This window comes from Larimichthys crocea, unplaced genomic scaffold, assembly GCF_000972845.2.
Source record: "Larimichthys crocea isolate SSNF unplaced genomic scaffold, L_crocea_2.0 scaffold714, whole genome shotgun sequence".
Classification (NCBI taxonomy): domain Eukaryota; kingdom Metazoa; phylum Chordata; class Actinopteri; family Sciaenidae; genus Larimichthys; species Larimichthys crocea.
In genome coordinates this window covers 6,568-15,831 of record NW_020859432.1, presented here as the reverse complement: position 1 = coordinate 15,831, position 9,264 = coordinate 6,568, and the positions used below count along the sequence as shown (strand labels likewise).

General features: G+C 45.0%; 1 protein-coding gene across 1 annotated transcript; it reads left to right on the top strand.

The window, feature by feature from the left end:
• Positions 1–398: 398 nt before the first annotated feature.
• Positions 399–8,992, top strand: LOC109140863 (cell wall protein RBR3-like). Its single transcript, XM_027276932.1, has 7 exons — positions 399–977; positions 6,406–6,618; positions 6,803–7,082; positions 7,244–7,410; positions 7,500–7,605; positions 7,798–8,030; positions 8,186–8,992. The coding sequence occupies exons 4-7, from the start codon at positions 7,386–7,388 to the stop codon at positions 8,509–8,511; spliced, it is 690 nt and encodes a 229-aa protein (XP_027132733.1). The 5' UTR covers positions 399–977; positions 6,406–6,618; positions 6,803–7,082; positions 7,244–7,385; the 3' UTR covers positions 8,512–8,992.
• The last annotated feature ends 272 nt before the right edge of the window (positions 8,993–9,264 follow it).

Genomic DNA, 9,264 nt, shown 5'->3' with positions numbered 1-9,264 from the left:
CTACTGGCCACTTCAGAGCAATGTCAGAGCAACAAGCACGTCGAAGCCCTCCACCCAGGTCCATCACCATGGAAAGCAAAGACACCCCCACATATGTCAGAGAACGTCAGGGAGAGCAGTGAGAACCAGCAGCCTCCAGAGACGGTCTCCTCCAAGTGCACTGAGGTATGCGGTGAGGGGATGAGTGCTAGAGGTTGCTCCAAAATATGCTTAGTTAGTGTCTACCTACAAGGCAAGAGAGAAGCAGCAACCAGATTGTATGCTATCATTGATGAGCAAAGTAATAAATCCCTTGCAGATTCAGAATTCTTTGAGATATTCAGTGACAATAGAACTCCATCTTCGTACACGCTCAAGACGTGTGTGGGCAGCATAGAGACTTCTGGAAGGAGAGTGTGTGGCTACATGCTAGAGTCACTAGACGAGAAGACTTGCGTCCCTCTCCCCGTCCTCAATGAATGCAATGAACTCCCAGACAACAGGTCTGAAATCCCAACACCCAGTGCAGCTTTGCATTACCCTCACTTGAGATTCATAGCCAGTGAGATTACCCCTTAGACTCCTGTGCCCAGATACTGCTGTTGCTAGGGAGAGATATTTTGAGTATACACAAGATCAGAAAACAGATCAACGGCCCTGACAATGCCCCATTCGCTCAAAAGCTAGACCTAGGCTGGGTGGTGATCGGTGATGTGTACCTCGGCACAGCGCACCGCCCCTCCTCAGTCACTTCCCTCAAAACATGTGTCTTGGGAGACGGCTACCTCACATCCTGCTCCAGCCACCTGTGTGTGAAAGACCCTCCACACAGCCACTCAGTCCTTCATGATCCTCCATCTCAGCAAGCCGCTGTCCACACTGCTCCTCTGCTGCACGGGCAAGACCTGGAATCCTCCGTCTTCCACTGCACCGACAAAGACTACCAACCTGCTCCGTCCATCGATGACTTCAACTTCCTGAAGATCATGGATACTGAGGTATGTCAAGATAGCACTCAAAGCTGGGTCGCACCCCTACCGTCTGCCTAACAACAGAGACTATGCCATGAAAAGACTCAAGTCAGTCTGCCACACACTAGAGAAGAAACCTGCCATGAAATAACATTACATGCAGTTCATGCAAAAGATGATTGACCGTCAGCATGCAGAGATCGCCCCAGTCCTCCAAGAAGGACAAGAAAGCTGGTATTTGCCATTCTTTGACATTCCAAAACAGAGCAACATTTCAAAGCTGTGCCCAGTGATTGACAGCTGTGGACTTCTCAGAGTGGGCGGATGCATGACACAGTCTGACCTTGAGATAAACTGCACCAATCCCCTCATCATCCCAGTTATACCTCAAAGGCAATCTTCTTAGTCTTTCTCAAACATAAACTTCTTCTGCTGTAGTGTTGTGAAACTACGCACAGTATAACAACAACAAAAAAACGAACTTAACGAGGTCACATTTCTTTACAGGTGGGTCGTTTTTTGAAGCTTGTCAAGCTAACATGCACATCTTCCGTTTTCTAGTATTTCAAAATAAAAGCACACATTTCAAAATAAATTCACCGAACGGCTGCAATTACAAAATAAATAAAATAAATTTGTGTGACACGGCACGGATGACCCCTCACCCCACAAACACTACACAGTGTGTGGCTGTACGCTCATGCAGAATTGTACTTAACAGTCACGCGTGGTCTTCATGTCACATATTTGAGGTGTAGTTCAACTGTCACACACCCGTCACCTATGTGATGCCCGTCTGTCCATTAAAAGTGAATGGAATTTACACGTGTTTTTAGTATAGTGTGCTGGCATAAAATGCCCCCCATAACAGGACAAGCACACATGCACGCACACACACACACACACACACTCACACAATAAACTCAGCAGTGAACATATTTACTGGACACGCACACACATTACGCTCAGCAGTGTTATGGAATTTTCTATCCTTAGGTTACACAAGGTCACGTGTAAGCCTTGTGGCTTGTTGTTGCCATTCCAATCTGCATAAACAGACATCTGTGTCCCCAGACTAGAATGTGTTGACAATAACACCTCCAAGAGTAAAGACATTCTCTTTGACTAATTCTGGGGCGTATAGTATTTGGCAGAGATGTATAGTAACGAAGTGGAACTACTTAAGTTCTGTACTTAAGTACTAAAATGCAGTTTCTTTACTTTTTTGGAGTATTATTTTTTTCCCCAACTTCGACTTTTACTGCACTACATATTTTTGATGAATTTAATACTTTTACTCCGATACATCTTTCATGTGCTGAATCGTTACTCGTTACTATTGTAGCGTCCAGCCGGACACGTGATGAATGACGAGGCGATATTGAACAAACCTGCATTTTTTGCTGAATGGTTACAGGACTCGGTTACTGTCGGCCGTAACCACGCCAAAAAACCAACTAACAGTCCCGGTCTCACACATCAACCTCGCTCGTGCGCCGTACGTCATACACCTGACTCACCCAGGCGCGCGCTCTCTCACCTGCTGCCCCGCCCCCTCGCTCTCGCATTCATTCAGACGCATTCACAGACCATGGGAAATCATAGAACTCTACCATGAACATTGTTGTGCCTTAATAAATATTTGAAATAATATAAACAACAGTACTTGTACTTTTACTTGTACTTTTACTTTCAGTACTTGAGTAGCATTTTTTTTACATACTTCTACTTGCAATACCTAAGTACAAAACATTTTGAATACTTTAGTACTTTTACTTAAGTATGGTGTTTAAAGAACACTTCAACTTCTACTCAAGTCAGTTTTTTGATATAGCACTTGTACTTCTACTCCACTCCTTTACTCCAGTACTTTATCCATCTCTGGTATTTGGGCTGTGATCTTTGGGTTTAAAGTATATGCACCATCATGAGTTCATCAGAATGCGAGACCGACTCAAGCACTTCTGATGAACTTTGAGAGTGTCTCTAGTTCTCCTTGGTCAATAAATAATACAGCATAAGACATCAGAGGCTCCTGAACATTTTCTTCCCTCCTGACCTCACAATTGACCTTTGACTTCAGCAATTTCTCAAGCAGTACACATATTTACTTCATACACAGACACAGTATACTGCAACTAAAAGGAAACCCCATTACTGTTATTCTGATGCCCGAGCAGCTGTTCCTCCAATGGAACAGCTTCTCCCCAAGGATCCCACCACAGAGCCTGCACAACCAGATTAAGTACTAAGTTTAATGACTGGCAATATTATAAGAAGGTAAGGTTACTGGCTTTATTGAAGGTCTTGAAATGCACCTCTTAGATGGAAAGTTGATGCACAGTATGTGGAGTCTGCTGACCCAACAGTTCCGTCTTACTGTTTTTTTTTTTTTTTTTACAAAGCGCGTCTCCAACAGAAGAGATGAAAGTAAAGCATTGTGGAGAATGCGGGCATCAATCCCGCTACTTCTCGCATGCTAAATGAGCGCTCTCCCATTTGAGCTAATTCCCCTTTCTCAACCTCTCTATCACATGTGGACAAGCATTGTGGGACAAGCACAAACTAAAAGGAAAGCCAGTGCCGCTCGTTTTGATGCCCCAGCTGCTGTTCTTTAACCCAATATTAGAAAACATGAGCAGAGTGGCGCAGCGGAAGCGTGCTGGGCCCATAACCCAGAGGTCGATGGAGTGAAACCATCCTCTGCTATCTCTAGGTGCTCTTCATCACTGTCATCTTCTCTGAAGAGCTAGTCTGTGCTGTTGTGTCTTTGGTGCCATTTTTAACGCCATGCATCTAGCAAATGTTACTGCCCCATGAATGCCTCTTCTGAGAAGAGCTAGTCTGTGCCATTGACTTTCAGACCTGCATTGATGAGTCTTTGAGGGATTAGGGAAAAGTCAGAAGACAATGACAATGTTAGCTATACGTCAATGTGATGGCCTCATATATGTTCAAAGGACTGTGTGCTCCTCTCAGTCAATTCAAGTGTTGCATGTAGAGACTTTGTCTGGCAAAGCAAGTCAAATTGTTCTCTCACTGCCTCAGTTAGCACAGAGAGCCATTACCTTTCCCACTTTGTAACATTATAATTTGAAGTTTCACTTTTCTCTCAGACTTTGAGAGCTAGGCAGGAGGCCGTCACCGTTGAAGTTGCACCTTACAGACGAGTTGGCTGTACCCGCCAGTTTCTGGCCTGCCTCTGAGGTCCTAACACATCCTAACAAGGTCCCAACATTTTCGTAACAGGTCCTAACGAGATCAAAGAGGTCTGAACAAGGTCTGAACAAGGTCCGAACAAGGTCCGAACATGCCCCTTTTTTCCCCTCACACAATAAACTCAGCAGTGAAGCCCGCTACTTTTAAATGAGTAGCTTTTAAATTAAAGACAAAATGTTGATGGCGTGTTGGTGCCGTACTGCCGAATTTCAGCACAGTTTGAAAAAAAGCGTGTATATAAATAAATAAATGTTGTTAAAATTCAGGTGCGCTCAAAAGTCCGAAAATTACAGTAATGCAACGCTTTAACTGATGCCTCACTACAGAACACCATCCTTTGTATAATAATAATAATAATAATACATTTAATTTATAATGCACTTTACATTTGAATCAAATCTCAAAGTGCTACAATACACATACACACACAAAGCATCAAGTACAGTAGATCACAACAAAAGAAATCCCGTTAGAAATGATAGGATGAGGAAAAAAGGAAAGTTTTAAGTCCTTTTTTAAAACTTTCAAGGGTCTGTGATGACCTCAGATGGTCAGGAAGGGCATTCCATAGGCAGGGTGCAGCGGCACAGAAGGCTCTGTCGCCCATGGTGCTGAGCTTGGTCCTCGGGCAAAAGAGATTGTTAGAGTTTTTGGAGCAGAGGGATCGTGTGGGGGTTTGTGGGATGAGCAGTTCTTTGAGGTAGATGGGTGCGTTGCCATAGATGCACTGATGGGTGAGAAGAGAGATTTTATACTGAACTCTAGCGGAGATGGGAAGCCAGTGCAGTGAGTGAAGGATGGGGGTGATGTGTTCTGATTTTCGTACTCTCATCAGGATCCTAGCAGCGCTGTTCTGGACTAGTTGTAACTGCTGAAGGTGTTTACTGTGGGTCCTGATGAGAAGTGCGTTACAGTAATCAAGTCTGGAGGAGACAAAGGCGTGGACTAGTTTTTCACAGTCTGGTAAGGTGAGATTTGGCCGGAGCTTGGCAATATTTCTGAGGTGGTAGAAGGAGATTTTACAGAAGTGTTTGATAGGAGTTTCAAAGGTGAGGTGGGGGTAAAATCTAATGCCAAGATTGGTTATTGATGAAGAGAGGGGGATGTCATGACCAGAGAGGGTGAGGCTGGTTATGGAAGATGCCTGGATCTGGTTAGGGGTGCCCACAATAATAGCCTCTGTTTTAGAACTGTTGAGATAAAGAAAGTTGAGATTCATCCACACCTTTATCTCCTCCAGACAAGCTGAGAGTGACGGCAGGGCAGCTGATACCGATGGTGATGATGGAGAATTTGGGGAGGGGTGTGTGCCAGTTTTGATGTAGAGCTGTGTGTCGTCTGCATAACAGTGGAAGGAAATTCCATGGCGATTGATAACACGGCCGAGTGGGAGAATGTATAAATTGAAGAGGATAGGGCCCAGGACTGACCCCTGAGGGACCCCACAGGTAACCGTGTGTGTCTGGGATTGTGCATTGCCAAAAGAGATGTATTCAGTTCTGTCAGTGAGGTAGGAGTGAAACCAGTTTAAAGCAGTGTCATTGAGTCCAATGGAGTGATGTAGCCGGTTGAGGAGTATAGTATGGTCCACAGTGTCAAATGCAGCAGACAGATCGAGGAGGCATCTTTTGCGCCAGGCTTTCCTCCTGTATCTTTGAATGGGACCAGGAAGATGTGCAACACCTGAAGGAGGCCAAGAGAGCGGAGTGGAAGAGCAGCCACAGCAGACATGCTCCCACTGAGGAACAGCTCATGGCCACCATCAGCCTATAGGAACTGAAGAGGCACTGCAGGAGGAGGACGTGTGGAGTGGAAGAGATACGGAGGATGATTTCAGAGCTGCTGGAATCAGTGTGGGAGCTGACAGACACCACAGGGCTGCGTCTGGTGAACAATGACAGCATGCGCCACGTTTGGGAGGTGCAGCAGAAGCACCCGGAGTGCCTCCAAGACCCTCCAGGTGTTGCACTATACACAAAGGTGGGGACTCTCCAGAAGGGCAGCAAAGAGCTGGACACCCTTAGGTGTGGTAGGGGGTCCTCCTCCCTGGAGAGTTTTCACCGACACCAGTGTGCTTTCATTCCAGGTACATTTGCATCAAGACATACTGTATTGTATGTCTTATGTTCTTTTCTGACAGAGAATGTGCTGTAATTATTCAAAATAACACAACTACCACTGTCTGGTATTCATATGTATTTACTTTAGAATAATGGTTGAGTATTTTGTTTCTTAGGCTGGCGGTGCAATGCAGTACATATGCAAATGTACATGCTGGAGGGAGCATCGAGGTGGAACATGGGCCGGGCCAAGGAGGCAGTAGCTGTGGAGGGGGCCTCAACCCTCAGAACCTTAGATGTCCGGTTGATGTCTCACCTCAACAACATGAGCCAACGGGTCCATGGTTGTGCTCTGGTTCCAGAGTTCACCCCACCTGGGAAACCTACTGGTAAGAGAGATCTCAGAGCAACACTGGTAGACCAGAGCATTACATCCCCTCCTCCTCTTTTTTTTAGCAATCCACCTACTCAGAGGACATGCATTTCTTGGGTGCAAAGATTGTGCTGTACATGTAGGAGATGGATGTGTGTATGTATGTTCTTTCTTCATCTTTGTGTTTATACTGGTTACAGGGGAGCGCATTGCTGTGGAGTATCTGTTGGCCCAGACCAACAGAGGTGACCTGCTTGCTTCAAAGCAGGTGCCTGAAATCCTCTCACAGGTGCTTGAGGAGGACGAGGATGAGCCAGATACCACATGTGCATGCCAGATGATCTTGGGGCTGTTGAGCCTGAGGCTGCTCTCTCTCTCCAATCAGCTGAGCTTGGGGCTGGTGATCCAGATCCTCCAAGTGCTGTGGAAGACCAGGTGTTGTTGGAGGGTGACACTGAACCGGGACCTCTTGTCACAGAGGTCAATAACACTTTCTTACTTACTCAGAAATATTTAACTGAAGTAAATCTTGATACATTTTAATAAGATAAATGAATGTAAAATCAGCATTACTCACATAATTAGAAACAAGTGTACATTTATTTTCTTGTTTTTTCTTTTTCTCACTTATCACTTTTCAGACCAGCCAATGTGACTCAAGAGGCGTTGTGGGATGGGAGGCAGTTGATGCACTAGCAGCCTACCTAGTTGACTTGAACCGCACAATCACCGCTTTGTCAGTCAAGGAGGACGCGGACATAGTCCACCTGTATACAGCTCTCCATGCCATGGACAAGGCAACTTCAAGGTACAAAATAGTAATTATATTGTACACCATAATTAAACACACATTCCTTGGAACGAATGAAGCATATGAAAGTCTCTTTCACTGTTAAGGTACGCCCAGAAGGCTAAGAAGAAGGGACGGACGTGCATCAGGAGGACCATGGAGAGCACCCAGGAAGCCAAGTGGCTCTGCTCCTGGACAGCAGGCAGCAGAGAGGTGCTTGATCACAATTTGCTATCATTTTGGTTCAGTACAAATCATTGAATAAGAGACAGCACTCATCATTGTGAAAAGTATTTATTAAGTGCAAATTATTTTATTGCAATCTTTGTTGACATTGTCACCTGATTCTTCATGACTTTACATCCTTGTTCACAGTCCAGATCATATCATCTTTCTTTCCCACAGACTATACATGACTCACAGCCAAGCAGCCCAGGACCCTGAAGTACACAGGGTCAGTGAGTGTGTTTGCCTCAGACTGGCCAAAGAGTTTGAGCAAGCACGCAACAGGCCAAAGGACACAAAGGGAAAAACCATGCCCATCCCTCAGTCCAACAGCTGCTGGAGGACAGCAGGGTTGTCCTGGACCAGACCCACTTGGTTCTGGTGCAGATTAACAACACCACTGGTCCTTCACGGTGTGTGTTATTTTGTTTACTTTTCCCATACAGTCAAGACAGTATATAAAGATTTAACCTCAAGAAAAACCTCCAACTATATGCTTGTAAGAAAATATGTAATAACCTAGAGGGATAAGCTCACACGTATAAAATAATGAATGTTTGTCTTGTAGGCTACTTAGGAGGGATAAGCGGAAGGACAGGGACATGCTGCTGCAAGGCACCTTGCTCTGGCAGCAAACAGGCCTGTGTCGTATCCGCCATTTCTACCTCCCCTGTTCCCTCCACAATTTGGGCCAGCTCCTCCGTTCCTGCAAGCTCCTCCGTTCCTGCAAGCTCCTCTATTCCTGCAAGCTCCATCATTCCAGCAAGCTCCTCCATTCCTGCAAACTCCTTACCAGCAAACGCCTCCATTCCTGCAAACTACTCACCAGCAAGCTCCTCCATTCCTGCAAACTCCTTACCAGCAAACTCCTCCATTCCTGCAAACTCCTCCTGACCAGCAAGCATCCCTTCCACCTCAGCCAAGGCAGCGTGCCTGGAGACAGCATAAAGCTGCCCAGGAAGATGAGGAGCTAGTGGCTAGTGGAAAACCACCACGGAAAAGGCTGACAAAGGAGGAGTATCATTACACCTGCAAGGAATGTGGCCAGGAAAAAAATAAAAGGACTGGACACACCCAGCTGAAGGGGCGGTGGTACTGTCCAGCCTTAGGACTGATCCTGGATCAGTGGAAAACCAGTTTGTAACATTTTGTAATATTGTAATATCTGTATTTATTGTATTGTAATATTTAGTTACGTTGTTACATTACCAGCTGCTCTCTCTCTGTCTATTTGTCTGTCTGTCTCTCTCTCTGTCTATTTGTCTGTCTGTCTATCTCTCTCTCTGTCTATTTGTCTGTCTATCTCTCTTCCTGTCTGTCTGTAGATGGTTTCTAAAATATTGTTACAATGTTATAATAAAGTTTGATCATTTTATTTGAGCCAAGAACAGCCTTCACGTTTTTATTTATTTCTTCTTGAAAAACAGGACGACAGTGAGTGTCATCCATTGAGATTGTCAAAAGTAAAGCCAGAATTACTTGCAGAATCATTTTACATTTATTAACAAAACCAAACACTCTTTGTCTCAACCAAAGATTTATTAAGTACTTTCTTTGCTCAATTTGCAGATGCAATGCAGAATTTGTTTCATTCACTTGTGCTGCAGAGATTTGACCAAAGAAAAAGGAGGGGAAACATGATGGGAG